We start from the raw sequence: 15873 nt of genomic DNA, 5'->3' as shown, positions 1-15873 counted from the left end.
AGCGTTAAGATTTCCTTTCACTGGAACTAAGGAGCCTGAACCATGAAACAGCCCCAGACCATTATTCCTCCTCCAAATCAAATCAAATGTTATTGGTCACATACACGTGTTTAGCAGATGTTATTGTGGGTGTAGCGAAATGCTTGTGCTTCTAGCTCCGACAGTGCAGTAATATCTAACAAGTAATATCAAACAATTTCACAACACATACCCAATACACACAAATCTAAGTAAGGAATGAATTAAGAATATATACATATATGGACGAGCGATGTCAGAGAGGCATGGACTAAGATACAGTAGAATAGTATAGAATACAGTATATACATATGAGATGAGTAATGCAAGATATGTAAACATTATTAAAGTGGCTAGTGTTCCATTTATTAAAGTGGCCAGTGATTTCTAGTCTATGTCTATAGGCAGCAGCCTCTAATGTGCTAGTGATGGCTGTTTAATAGTCTGATGGCCTTGCGATAGAAGCCGTTTTTCAGTCTCTTGGCCCCAGCTTTGATGCACCTGTACTGACCTCACCTTCTGGATGATAGTGGGGTGAACAGGCAGAGGCTCGGGTGGTTGATGTCCTTGATGATCTTTTTGGCCTTCCTGTGACATCAGGTGCTGTAGGTGTCCTGGAGGGCGGGTAGTTTGCCCCCGGTAATGCGTTGTGCAGACCGCATCACCCTCTGGAGAGCCTTGCGGTTGCGGGCAATGCAGTTGCCGTACCAGGTGGTGATACAGCCCGACAGAATGCTCTCAATTGTGCATCTATAAAAGTTTGTGAGGGTTTTAGGTGCCAAGACAAATTTCTTTAGCCTCCTGAGGTTGAAGAGGCTCTGTTGCACCTTCTTCACCACACTGTCTGTGTGGGTAGTCCATTTCAGTTTGTCAGTGATGTGTACGCCAAGAAACTTGAAGCTTTCCACCTTCTCCACTGCGGTCCCGTCGATGTAGATAGGGGGGTGCACCCTCTGCTGTTTCCTGAAGTCCACGATCATCTCCTTTGTTTTGTTGACATTGAGTGAGAGGTTATTTTCCTGGCACCACACTCCCAGAGCCCTCACCTCCTCCCTGTAGGCTGTCTCGTCATTGTTGGTAATCAAGCCTACTACTGTTGTGTCGTCTGCAAACTTGATGATTAAGCTGGAGGCGTGCTTGGCCACGCAGTCATGGGTGAACAGGGAGTACAGGAGTGGGCAGAGCACACACCCTTGTGGGGCCCCAGTGTTGAGGATCAGTGAAGTGGAGGTGTTGTTTCCTACCTTCACCACCTGGGGCGGCCTGTCAGGAAGTCCAGGACCCAGTTGCACAGGGCGGGGTTCAGACCCAGGGCCTCAAGCTTAATGATGAGCTTGGAGGGTACTATGGTGTTGAATGCTGAGCTATAGTCAATGAACAGCATTCTTACATAGGTATTCCTCTTGTCCAGATGGGATAGGGCAGTGTGCAGAGTGATGGCGATTGCATTGTCTGTGGATCTATTGGGGCGGTAAGCAAATTGAAGTGGGTCTAGGGTGGCAGGTAAGGTAGAGGTGATATGATCCTTGATGAGTCTCTCAAAGCACTTCATGATGACAGAGGTGAGCGCTACGGGGCAATAGTCGTTTAGTTCAGTTACCTTTGCTTTCTTGGGTACAGGAACAATGGTGGCCATCTTGAAGCATGTGGGGACAGCAGACTGGGATAGAGAGAGATTGAATATGTCCGTAAACACACCAGCCAGCTGGTCTGCGCATGCTCTGAGGACGCAGCTAGGGATGCCGTCTGGGCCGGCAGCCTTGCGAGGGTTAACACGTTTAAATGTTTTACTCACGTCGGCCACGGAGAAGGAGAGCCCACAGTCCTTGGTAGCGGGCTGCGTCGGTGGCACTGTGTTATCCTCAAAGTGGGCAAAGAAGGTGTTTAGCTTGTCTGGAAGCAAGACGACGGTCTCGGCAACGTGGCTGGTTTTCCTTTTGTAGTCTGTGATTGTCTGTAGACCCTGCCACATACGTCTTGTGTCTGAGCCGTTGAATTGCGACTCCACTTTGTCTCTATACTGACGTTTTGCTTGTTTAATTGCCTTGCGGAGTGAGTAACTACACTGTATTCTGACATATTCCTAGTCACCTTGCCATGGTTAAATGCAGTGGTTTGCGTTTTCAGTTTTGCGCGAATGCTGCCATCTATCCACGGTTTCTAGTTTGGGTAGGTTTTAATAGTCACAGTGGGTACAACATCTCCTATACACTTCCTGATATACTCAGTTACCGTATCGGTGTATTCGTCTAAATTATTTTCGCAAGCTACCCGGAACATATCCCAGTCCGCGTGATCAAAGCAATCCTGAAGCGTGGATTCCGATTGGTCAGACCAGCGTTGACTAGTCCTTAGCACGGGTACATCCTGTTTGAGTTTCTGCCTATAGGAAGGGAGAAGCAAAATGGAGTCGTGGTCAGATTTGCCGAAAGGAGGGCGGGGGAGGGTCTTGTAAGCATTGCGGAAGTTTGAATAACAGTGGTCCAGTGTTTTAGCAGCGTGAGTACTACAGTCGATATGTTGATAGAACTTCGGCAGCCTAGTCCTCAAATTTGCTTTGTTAAAATCCTCAGCTACAATAAATGCAGCCTCAGGATATGTGGTTTCCAGTTTGCATAAAGTCCAGTGAAGTTATTTGAGGGCCGTCGTGGTAGCGGCTTGAGGGAGGATATAAATGGCAATGGCTATAACGGAGGAAAATTATCTTGGGAGATAATGCGGTCGCCATTTGATTGTGAGGTATTCTAGGTCGGGTGAACAAAAGGACGGTGCCACGTTGAAAGCCACTGAGCTCTTCAGTAAGGCCATTCTACTGCCAATGTTTGTCTATGGAGATTGCATGGCTGTGTGCTAGATATTATACACCTTTCAGCAATGGGTGTGGCTGAAATAATTGAATCCACTGATTTGAAGGGGTGTCACGGTCATACAGTGTATGACCATGACAAGCAGCCGCAGACAAAGGGTCTCTGGGTAACACAGAGTGATATCCCTGAACTCATTGTCTGGGTAGTCCCAGCCATATCCAGCAGCACTACAGAACCTCCTCAGTAGATCCTTGTTGAACCTATACGAGAAAGAACATCAGCACATTGAAGATAATTGTTCCAAACATGAACGAATAAACAACCATTTTAGTTGGCAGCGTGCTGTTTGAAATTATATCAGCCCTAGAACAAATTTGACTGCTACATTGTCAAGAGAAATCAGTTTACCTGCAGTTGAAGATGGTGAAGGCAACTCTGCCTTTGACATCACCATCGCAGGAGTAAAAATGGCCCTGTCTTTTAAGAAGAGCTATGACAACAATCTGAGAAAAAGGTAGGCAAAACATAAAATCCTTTGACTGTCAAACACGACATTAGCTTTGAGTAGTTTATAAAAGCAATAAATGTTTGTATAAAGAAAATATATGGCACACGCTGGTAGCCCAGCAATGAAAAAACGTATCCGAATATTTCCCATTTTCAGGAAATCGATGAGAAGCTATGTGCTTTTAGCGATGCGGGTGTATTTACATACACTAGCGTTGCTTTCAATTGTATGGAGGAATGCCGCGTTCAAAACAACTGGGAAATCTCAGACTTCCGACTATATTGGCCATATACCACAAACCCCCGAGGTACCTTATTGCTATTATAAAGTGGTTACCAACATAAATAGAACAGTAAACAAGTATTTCTGCATCATAGCCGTAGTATATTGTCTGAAATATCACGGCTTTCAGTCAATCAACATCCAGGACCCAAACTACCTGGTTTAAATACTTTGCTTATAGTAACCAAACAACCCACTTATTGTGATCATTTGACAACATTTTTACAATAATCGAATGATGAGATTGAAAGGATTAAAATTGATGAAAGATTAATGTCTGCACTGCAGACAGGGCCAACTAATAAGAGAGTGATTAGCTGAGCACTGAGCACTGCAATGCAAATTCTGACAGTCAAACATAGAATTGAGGCAGTAATGTCCATCCTGAACAAAACATACCTGACGTGTTAGGAGTTTCAGGAAATCGTCAAATCTCCTGTTGGCTGTGCCTTTCAGGAACTGATATTTCAGTCGGAGGAAGAATCTACAACATACAGTAATATGGTATTCTAAGACCATGATGGAACACAAAACAATACTTCAAAGAAAAGGACTGACAATGATCAGCATGTTAGTGTTAAATCATTTGTTTATATAACAAAACTGGTATGACAACAGAAGTTCCTAACAGAGGAATAATTCCTTATATTTGGGTTTTTGCTGGGGTGGACAGGTACAGTATAAGATCCTGACTGGACATGTATACTGGTTTGTTATTTTTCAACAATCAATGAATTAAAATGGCCATGGAATAGACAATAATGTATTTTAATACCTCTCTAAGAGATTGTTGGTGTTGCTATTCTCATGGCACAAGGAAGCCAGTACTTCCTCAGGTAGGCCTGGACAAAAGGATACGGAAGTACTTCCTCCAGTGTTGTTGAAGTGTCTTCAAAGTCTTTATCCTGTAAAGTGTATTGACAGAAAAACATAATGGTACTTCCAGTATGTGATGCAGTCATCCAGGTGGTCCATTCCTGTAATGCCTGATTATTTTGTTGTAATCCACCGGTTTACAGCCTGAAAAAAGATAACGTTATCATTCAGTGTATACTTTTATTTTCCTAACCTAAAAGTGAACATGATTAATGGCAAAAGCTTTCTTTTAAAAACATTCTCATAATAATAATTACCTGCTAGACGTGATACCAGCACAGAAAGACGTCGGCATTTAGGAACACTTATTTTGTAGCCCCCACTTCCTTCATGTCCTTGTCCACCATAAAGGCCCTAAAGATCACTCATATTGCACACATACACACTGTCTACAGATTTTCTAGGCACTGTAGTTAGCCTACATGTACTGTAGAGCTACAGTCATTAATCTTAATGCAATACAAATACCTGGTCTCAAATTCTTGTGCAGCATTCCTGATCTTCCTCAAGCAGAATGCTACATTTTCCTGGGTCTCTTGGCTCATTATGAAAGTTGCCACAGGAAAGCCTTACCCACCCTCATCCCTGACAACTAGTGCGTAGATGGCATAGCCATATGCAGTGTGGCCTGAAAAAGAAATGCAGGTCTAAGCAAGTTAACCCAGAAAGTAGTGGCTCTGCACCACATCCGTAACACATTGTGCCACTGCCACACAGGCTTTGATTTTCGTCCGACTCTCTATGTGCACATCTTGAAAACGTCTCTTCGCTGATGTTCCTGGGTTAGTAGAGAGCATTATGAGGTATGAAACAATGTAGGTACAAAACATTAGGAACTGGTCTTTCCATGACATAGACTGACCAGGTGAATCCAGGTGAAAGCTATGATCCCATATTGATGTCACTTGTTAAATCCACTTCAATCAGTGTAGATGAAGGGGAGGAGACAGGTTAAATAAGGATTTTTAAGCCTTGAGGCAATTGAGACAAGGATTGTATATGTATGCCATTTAGAGGGTGAATGGGCAAGCAAAAGATTGAAGTGCCTTTGAACAGGGTATGGTAGTAGGTGCCAGGTGCACCGGTTTGTGTCAAGAACTGCAACGCTGCTGGGTTTTTCACGCTCAACAGTTTCCCTTGTGTATCAAGAATGGTCCACCACCCAAACGACATCCAGACAACTTGACACAACTGTCGGAAGCATTGGAGTCAACATGGGCCAGCGTCCCTGTGGAACGCTTTCGACACCTTGTAGAGTTCATGCCACGAGTTGTTCCTAATGTTTTGTACACTCAGTGTATAACAGGACACAAAGAATTCGAAAACAAATCCAATTTTGATAAACTCCCATATCTATTGGGTGAAATACCACAGTGTGCAATCACAGCAGCAACATTTGTGACCTGTTGCCACAAGAAAAGGGCAACCAGTGAAGAACAAACACCATTGTAAATTCAACCCATATTTATGTTGATTTATTTTCCCTTTTGTACTTTAACTATTTGCACATCGTTACACTGTATATAGACAAATGTCTTTATTCTTTTGAACTTTTGAGTCTAATGTTTACTGTTAATCTTTGTTGTTTATTTCACTTTTGTTTTATCTATTTCACTTGCTTTGGCAATGTAAACATATGTTTCCCATGCCAATAAAGCCCTTTGAATTTAATTGAATTGAGAGAAGAGAGAGAGAGGGAGATCTAGTCCATCAGCATGACTGTAGTTCTTGTATCTGAAAACCTGTTATTCTACTCGTAATCCTATCTAATTCATTAGCTAGTCTGCTCAGTTTACATATAGCATGGTATTTAGCTTGAGGTCTGTCAGTCAAACATGAATAAAAACATGTGCTTCCATCAAATTGACTTGTTGCAGTTAAAACCCACTGGGCACACATTGGTTGAATTAACGTTGTTTCCATGTAATTTCAATGACATTTTGTTGAACCAACGTGGAATGGACGTTGAATTGACGTCTGTGCCCAGTGGGAAGGATGTGCGTGATGACGTAGTGCACATAAAAAAAACTTTTGCGGTTAAATTCCCATGTACCGAGTTACAATGGGTTTCCAACTCTACTGATGGTTTTGTCACAAAAAAATGCATTATATAGCGAATGTGCCTACTCTGGTCTTGGCACGTGCTCTAGCCAACAGCTCGCAGATACAGTGCGGGTATAGCCTATATGATGAGATTATTATGGACAAAAGAGCAAGATTATTTTTATTTGTCAAATGGCAGCCAAGCATCGATCATCATATCACCAGAATAAGACCCTCGATATTTATTGGAAAGGAGCATCAAGCTCATAATTTATTTAATCTGTAGCATAATAAACTGCAGGCTTTCCCGAGTCGTAGTGGGAGGACCATACACCATATCATTGCGTGACTCCAAGTCTATATTGATAAAAGTCACCTTGTCCGAGAGAGATTTGCATGGTTATCAAAACGTCACGCCAGGGTAAGCCTACACGAAACACAGCCCTTATTTTAAGTGTTTCTAAAATCCCCTATGGGAAAATATATGATTGGAACCATTTCCCTGTTTGACCGTTAGGTTTTATGGGTATTATGACACCTCCACTGTGGGGCTCTATTCCCCCGTCGTCATGACCAACTGTCCTGCCTACTGACAGTTAAGTTTTTGTGCAACCAATACAATTGAAAGCAACAAGAGTGTATGTAATACACTCGTGTTGCTAAAAGCAACTAGAAGCAACCACTATATTTGGTCACTCTTGAGCTCAAGTTTGCAGCTAGTTCAAGAGTGCACTGATTGATGCCATGCCATTCATACACAGCATTGCTAAAAATATTGAGATTTAAAATAGGGAGGATTCATTTTGTTTACATGCAAACAATTAGCCATTTAACAAATATATATTTTGAGTCCGGTCTCTTCTGTCTCCTTACTGCACTTTTGACACAGCCATGATCAAAGAAAAGTTGTGTGTAAGTAGGGAGTGTGTTCTGGGACAAAAAAAGAATGCCATGTACGTCAGTACAAAAAAAGTATGAAAACGTATGCACTCACTACTGTAAGTCGCTCTGGATGAGTGTCTGCTAAAATTTAAAAAATTAAAAGTAGCTAATGTCGTTGGGTTATGAACAAACTCAAAAGTGTTAGATTTTTTAAAATCTTTATTTTTTCAAGTAATTCATAGAAAGTTACTTAGAAAAAGTCATACTTAATTAAATTGTCTGCATGGGACACAAAATGACATCCCGACTAATGGTGTTTTATAGTAGGTCTGTTCAAATTACCTACACTTAACTTTTTATTCAGGAATATGTTAAAAGCAACAGAATATGCCATCAGAACTGTGATGAACCACAATTTCAAATAAGGAGAAAGAAAGTTGAATCATGAGATCAAAGTAAATGATCCTTTTACAATGTAGAAATCTTCCAACAGCAACCGTAGACCCTTTTGGTCTGCTTTGTGCTATATCATTGACTAACAACTGAATGTAGTAAACCCAGATCGTTCTTGTATCGGAACTGTCACTTAGCCTGACCTAGCCCAACAGGTTTGACAAACGAGGTAAGGAATAAAAATAATAAAGGAAATCAAATGTAAAACGGAATCTTTGAGATACATAAACGTGTGTGTACTCTTCTTCGAGGCGCATGTAGGGTCCCTCCTCCATCCCCCTGACCCCCTTAGTTCAGCATCCAAATTCAGTCCAGTCTTCTCTTCAGCCAAACAGCACCAACAACACAATGCAGACCGAATTGACAGCAATCAAGGGCACTGCAAGATGAGAGAGTAAAGATTATGAATAATCCCAAAGTCAGACCAGTCTCAGTACAGCCACGTCAACATCAAATTGTTAGAGGAAAACAAGAATAATCTATTTTAAAAAACAACAGTATTAATGCAGAATAATTGTTTTGTTTATATTTGAATATGGTATTGATTTTTATATGGATTTTATATGGATATCGCATTATATCTGTCCCATTTTGAAGGGTTTCCACTAGATGACACAGCCACAAAGTCAAAATTGTCTATATCGTAAAAATTAATGAAAACAAAAATGTGCTTTTGGTTTTAATTTAAGGTCAGGGGTTAGACATAATGTTAGCAGTGTGGTTAGGGTTAGGTTTAAAATCAGATTTTAAGAAGATAAATTGTAGAAATAGGAAGGGTTTATTACTTTGTGGATGGGTTAACTGGTGACAACCATTTTGAAGTAGTGAAGTTTCTTAGGTTAATTTTACATTTACATTTTAGTCATTTAGCAGACGCTCTTATCCAGAGCGACTTACAGTTAGTGCATACATTATTCTTTTTTATTTTCATACTGGCCCCCCGTGGGAATCAAACCCACAACCCTGGCGTTGCAAACGCCATGCTCTACCAACTGAGCTACCTCCCTGCCGGCCATTCCCTCCCCTACCCTGGACGACGCTGGGCCAATTGTGCGCCGCCCCATTGGTCTCCCGGTTGCGGCCGGCTACAGCAGAGCCTGGATTCGAACCAGGATCTCTAGTGGCACAGCTAGCACTGCGATGCAGTGCCTTAGACCACTGCGCCACTCGGGAGGTTCCCACTAGATAGCACAGCCACAAAGTCGAAATTGGCTATATTGTAAAACATGTATGAATACAAAACTGTGCTTTTATGTGTTTTAAGGTTAGGCATAAGGTTAGCAGTGTGGTTAAGGTTAGGTTTTAGAAATTGTAGAAATAGGTAGGGTTTATGACTTTGTGGCTGTGTTAACTAGTGACGACCATTTTATTTTTCTACTACTACTTTGTGTTGTCAAACAAATGGAAAGGGTGCACACTGCCACGTAGAGTGTGTTGTTTGAACAGGTATAAAGTAAAGGTTGTGATTGTTTGCTAACAAGTATAATTCATTACCTGATCCCATTTTCATACCTGATGGAATTATGTGATCCTTCCTTAACCAATAGATGGGTTAGGCTACATCGTCACGAAAATGATGCTCGGGCATCGATGGGGCAGAAGTCTGTGTATTGTTATGATTCTGGACGATCAGATAACTAGCAAAAATGAAAACAAGCTGCAATGTGGGGAATTGTAGGTGGCTCGTTTCAGCTCGTTGTATCTTGTTATTGATACCATGCAGGGGCGGTGTGTTCATTAGGGCGATATGGGCGACGCACTGCCAAACGGGAAAAGGAAGGGATTTTTTTTCTAATCAATTATATCACGGCAACAGTAGTTATCAGTGTTCTAATCTAGACGTCTGATCTGCCACTAAATGTCCAATCAGGCTAAAGTCGTGCTTCAAATGGCCCCGCCCCTTTTGGGGCGATTTCAGTCAGGTTGAAAATCGCCCCAGAAGTCTCTCAAAAGTAAAATCTTTTTTTTTCAAATATCAGAGCTTTCAATACAATCTCTATGGGTTTCTGAGGGCTTGCACTTACGCGCTTTCGTCATACGTAACATAACCATGAACGTAACTAAGAAAAGAGCGGGTAGCAGCGTCAATCAATTCACGTACTACTATCAAGATGGCTAGCGTTCAGTGCAACTCGATTGTCTCTTTGAAAGAAGTTCACATCAAAGACCATTCAAAACGAGCTACTGGAGTGTATGCTAGCGGTCATGAGGGAACATATTGTGGAGGAGGTGAAGTCGGCGAACTTCGTAGCTATCCAAGCTGACGAGACCACGGACGTTTCTACACAGACACAGCTGGTGCTTGTGCTGAGGTACATAGATAGCAACCACAAAGTGCAGGAGCGCTTTTTTGAGTTCCTTCCCATCTCGGAATCAACCTCAGTCTCAATCGCCAGTGTGCTTTTGGAGAGACTGAACGGTCTTTTTGCCGATGACGAGAAAGTCCAACTGTGGTGCACTGGCACTGTACCAGGTTCTCATGAGCTACAACCTCCAGGAGACGTTCTCTGAGACTGTGACTCTGTTGAACATCCTCATAACTACTCCCATGACAACAGCTGAAGCTGAGAGATGTTTCTCAACTTTGACACGAGTTAAGACATTCCTGCGAAATTCAATGGGCCAGGAACGTCTGAATGCACTGGCCATGCTTTCCATGGAGAGGGAACTTGTCCTCAGCATGCCTGATTTCAATGAGAAAGTCATTGACCGCTTTGCTGCATTGAAAGAGAGAAGAGAACAGTTTCAGTACAAGTAATGTAGCCTCTCTCTCTCTTTGTCCCTCCCTGTCTGTCTCTTTAACACACACACGCCCAAATCAGTTCACAGTTGATGTTGTTTAAAATAGTTATTTTTCATTTTTTTTTTTAAAGTAAAAAAAAAAAAAAAATCTGTTCATGTTCATTTTTACAAATCTATACAATTGGCCAGAATATTTACAAATCTATACAATTGGCCAGAATATGGTTGTTCATTTTTACAAAGCCATACAGATAGCTGTGTTTACCTTTTCTAGAAATTATTTTCAAATTCTGTTTTCAGGCAAAATGTCTATCACTGTTCATTTTCACAAATCTATACAAGAGGGCAGAATATGGAAGTCTATAAAAATTTCTTATTACCAATAACTTGCATCAATGTTTTCAGTAGCCTCTATCAAAAGCTCCTGCTTGCTTGTTGTGAATTATGCTCAGGTGCACATATTTCCAATTCAACCATGAGGCAAAAAATGTGGTAAAAGCTCTTGTTGATCCTGCAATCTGAACAAATACCAAGATGCTGTATTTTCAGCTGATATTTCATTTGTTTATGGAAATGCATATTGTTTATGCAGTGTTGAGGAATGTGAAAGAACACCCTTGATTATTTTTACTGTGATAACTTATTTTGCTTTTGTAAGCCAACACTTTTGAGATCAGTCAATAAATGCTTCTGGCATTGACTTATATGCTGCCCCTGTCTTCATGTTGTTGCTGGACATATCTTTTTTTAAATGTGTGTAGGTCACCTAAATCATCAGAAAAATTGCCCCCCCCTGAGAATTTTTTCAGGAGCCGCCACTGATACCATGTCTAGTTTTGATGTGTTTTGACTTGTCATGCCTATGCTAATATGGCTAAAAGTCACTAGGTAGTTAACCAAAATTAACCAACAACTTTAAAGATGAACTTGAAAGACAAGTGCTCATAGTGCAGATGTATTTATGTTTTCAATAAAGATTAGGAGAGTAAATCTGCTTTACATCTTGTCAACAATCCTTTGATTCTATGCCAACTCCACCTTGCTTGACTGCATTGCTTGACTGCTGTGAGGGTGATAAGCACAATATCGTTAGCGAACTGCAGCGCCCTCAAACAATTCGTTCTCAAGTTCAAGTTTGTTGAGCATAACCTTTTCCGCAACCCGACCAAATTCACATAGAAATGTGAGTTATAAATCCGTCATTCTCATTGAAAGCAAGTCTAAGACGCGGTAGATATTTTCTCTACGTGGTCCTCTGTAGCTCAACTTGGTAGAGCACGGCGCTTGTAACGCCAAGGTAGTGGGTTCGATCCCTGGGACCACCCATACACAAAAATGTATGCACGCATGACTGTAAGTCGCTTTGGATAAAAGCGTCTGCTAAATGGCATATTATTATTATTATTACTATATACGCTACTTCTATGCTTCCTGTCCTTAAGTTTCATTTTTGCGTCTTACTTTCGGTTTTGTACACCAGCTTCAAACGGGTTATTGAAAATATATTTCACAGCGGTTTAGATGGTACAATGATTCTCTACACTATTGCCTGTTTTGTCACAAACTGAAATTAGGCAAACTATTAGAATTTTTGCAACCAGGAAATGGCAGAGCGATTTCTGCATATTGCACCTTTGATTCAATCATTATTGCACCATGCGATCAATTATCAGTTTAAACATGTATTTTTCTTATCTATGCTGCCTTCAGCATGATCTATTTTCCTGCGCGCATATGACAGGCAGTTGTTGGTCAGAGCCCGTCTCTGGATCCACTGGGCATGTATCAATCATGCTGTAGGACATATTATGGCCAGCAGATCAAACGAACGACTAAAATGACAGGTCACTCAGAAAAACGAATCATGACTCTCGAGCCAGTAAAAAGAGTTGTTCAAAAAGCACAAATCATTCACCAACTGCACATCACTACAACCCATATGATGTCCCACCCAGTTGACGACTTCAAAAGGGTGAAAGTAATAAATTGCGCTGCGCAGGCTAAAACAGGCTTCTGGGCACTAAAGTCACAGATAGAACAAGGAGCCAGATGTTTCACCGGATGTATAAATCTGAAGCATCCGGGTGGAATTTCCACCCCCCACCACATATGGTGAGGAGAGGAAGCCCAGTGGTCGGCAGTGGGAGAGTATGGAGCGAGATGGAACTCGGTTGACATTCTGCAGATTTTTCGAAGAAAAGCCCAACCTCAATAAATGTTTCTGTTTCCAAAACTTCCAAAGTTTTGTAGACGTGACCATTTGACAAAGTTGTAAAAAATGGTGTTGTTTACAAAAAGTGCAAGGGCAAATTGAGTTATTTCACACATGTGCTTCACAAAGAAGGCGTTCCCTAAAATAAATATGCAAATACATGCTAGAATGCTCCAATAGGATCTTACTAGCTCGTGCTTGGCTCTGCCCACCTCCTTGCATTTTTCTGCCCACTATGCTTCATTGCTCCCATTGAAAACTACACTATATATACAAAAGTATGTGGACATCCCTTCAAATTAGTGGATTTGGCTATTTCAGCCACACCAATTGCTGACAGGTGTATAAAATCGAGCACACCGCCATGCAATCTCCATAGACAAACATTGGCAATAGAATGGCCTTACTCAAGAGCTCAGTGACTTTCAACGTGGCACCGTCATAGGATGCCACCTTTCCAACAAGTCAGTTCGTGAAATTTCTGCCCTGGTCAACTGTAAGTGCTGTTATTGTGAAGTGGAAACGTCTAGGAGTAACAACGGCTCAGCCGTGAAGTGGTAGGCCACACAAGCTCACAGAACAGTACCGCCGAGTGCTGAAGCGCATAGCTTGTAAAAAACAGTCTGTACTCCGTTGTAACACTCACTACAGAGCTCCACACTGCCACTGGAAGCAACGTCAGCACAAGAACTGTTAGTCGGGAGCTTCTTGATATGGGTTTCCATTGCCGAGCAGCAGCACACAAGCCTAAGATCACCATGTGCAATGCCAAGCGTCGGCTGGAGTGGTGTAAAGCTCGGCGCCATTGGAAACGTGTTCTCTGGAGTGATGAATCATGCTTCACCATCTGGCAGTCCGATGGACGAATCTGGGTTTGGCGGATACCAGGAGAACGCTACCTGCCCCAATGCATAGTGCTAACTGTAACGTTTGGTGGAGGAGGAATAATGGTCTGGGGCTGCTTTTCATGGTTCGGGCAAGGCCCCTTAGTTCCAGTAAAGGGAAATCTTAAGGCTACAGCATACAATTACATTCTATATGATTCTGTGCTTCCAACTTTGTGACAGGCCCTTTCCTGTTTCAGCATGACAATGCCCCCGTGCATAAAGCGAGGTCCATACAGAAATGGTTTGTTGAGATAGGTGTGGAACAACTTGACTGGCCTGCACAGAGCCCTGACCTCAACCCCATCGAACACCTTTGGGATGAATTGGAACGCCGACTGCGAGCCAGGCCTAATCGCCCAACATCTTGTGGCTGAAGGAAGAAAGTCTCCGCAGCAATGTTCCAACATCTAGTTTAAAGCCTTCCCAGAAGAGTGGAGGCTGTTATAGCAGCAAAGGGGGGACCAACTCCATATTAATGCCCATGATTTTGGAATTAGATGTTCGACGAGCAGGTGTCCACATACTTTTGGTCATGTAGTGTACCTTGGGTTAGTGATACATATCTTTGCTAAAGTCCTCTCTCTCTCTAGTTTGGTCATACCTCTCATCACTGTCCTCACAGAGCGGACAAGGATCATGAGCTGCACTTTGATGCCTGGTTCATCACCAAATCCACCAACACTTTGGTCCACACCCCAGCCAACTAGAGGGAATAAAGAAATGCAATATTATATGGCCCTGGGCCATAAGAGGCAGATCATTCAATAAACCTAAAGCGTTTCCACGTATTACTGGTGTAGCTAGCTAGCTAACGTCAGCAAACCACTGTTGAAAGTAATACTAAACAAAATATGCACAGGCACTTACTTTTACTTAAAAATCTCTCTTCGTGCAATACGGCGACAGCATTAACACACAAAATCACCGCTTGAATAAGGGAATATAATGTAAACGCCATAGCTATCTGTAAAGTGTTAGCTAGCTAACGTTAGCAACTTAACGTATTTCTTGTGACGTTGCGTAAATGTAGCTATGGCAGCTTAAGAAGGACGAATTGAACGAGCAGTTCGAACGCGTGACTTCCTGAAAAGTGAGTGACACACAGTAAATGGCCAATGTAATACCAATAATGTATAATAATAATCCATACTCATGGCCAAAGGGGTAGCTATTGATTTGATGGTGTAAGTGCTTGAAAACGTTGTCCTATAACTAATATTCCTTAGAGGCTAGGAATTTAAACGTAGACACATATCATTGGATGGCTATCTCCTTTAATAAGAACACCTCAATATCTCCTTCATTTGCACTGATTTACTACAACGTTAAAGTTTAATTTCTGTAGATGAGAAACGGTAAACATGAGGACGCCACTGTAGACTGAGATCAGTGGCAAACATTCGTGTTAATAAAGATGGAAAGAAACATGGTCATCATGAGAATAAAAATCTTTATTAGTGTTTTATGAAGTCTGCATAATATTCCACACGCCTGAGAAGCTTATGGTCAGAAAAAAACCCTGCACTATCAATAACGCCCTCTACTGGTAATACAACTGACAACTACTATACTGACTGCTTTGCAAATATTTTACTGTTAAATACACATATTACTGTTCTACTGTTATGCATTATGTACGTCTGGTCCACTTCAGATTTGTTATGTACTCTCTTCACATTCATATCTTGTAAGCCATTGGTACAAGGCTTCAACACTGGACCCTAACACATGGTTCAGTTCCCCAAATCCAAACTCACTACAGTAGTTGCACTTACAAAGTACAATCACTAGTGCCGTAAGGTTAACAGATTAATAACATCAAAAGGAGAAGGGAGAAAACAGATGTTAAAAAAATCTTGCAACAGCCACAAAATGACAATGGCAGACTGCAAGCTCAGTCTTGTTGTACATACTGTATTTTATAGACAAGAACAAATACAATACACACACACACTAATACAGAATCTATGTCCCAGTGTGCAGTTTCATTTCTCATGTAAGAACATGGAATACTGCCAAGTTTCTGTAACATTTAGCTAAAAAAAAAATATCACTGTTTTATGGTTGACCTTTTATCCTTTATTGAGCACCAAATGGCTTCCAAGAGTGAAGAGATGAATGAGTCAAAAAAAGTTAATACAACATGCCTCTGAGTCACATAAC

The 15873-nt window shown here is 41.6% G+C and overlaps 1 protein-coding gene across 1 annotated transcript; it reads right to left on the bottom strand.

Moving 5' to 3' along the window:
* Positions 1–7617: 7617 nt before the first annotated feature.
* LOC311144498 (immediate early response 3-interacting protein 1-like) lies at positions 7618–14743 on the bottom strand. Its single transcript, XM_084180524.1, has 3 exons — positions 14578–14743; positions 14312–14413; positions 7618–8248 (listed from the first exon to the last, which is right to left on the bottom strand). Exons 1-3 carry the CDS (start codon positions 14666–14668, stop codon positions 8193–8195), a joined length of 249 nt encoding a protein of 82 aa, XP_084036650.1. The 5' UTR covers positions 14669–14743; the 3' UTR covers positions 7618–8192.
* Between the last annotated feature and the right edge of the window lie 1130 nt (positions 14744–15873).

Source organism: Coregonus lavaretus (genome assembly GCF_964263955.1).
Source record: "Coregonus lavaretus genome assembly, chromosome: 17".
In the NCBI taxonomy this organism is placed as follows: Eukaryota; Metazoa; Chordata; class Actinopteri; order Salmoniformes; family Salmonidae; genus Coregonus; species Coregonus lavaretus.
Note: the sequence above shows the minus strand (reverse complement) of the source record. Positions and strands in the feature narration are given on the sequence as shown.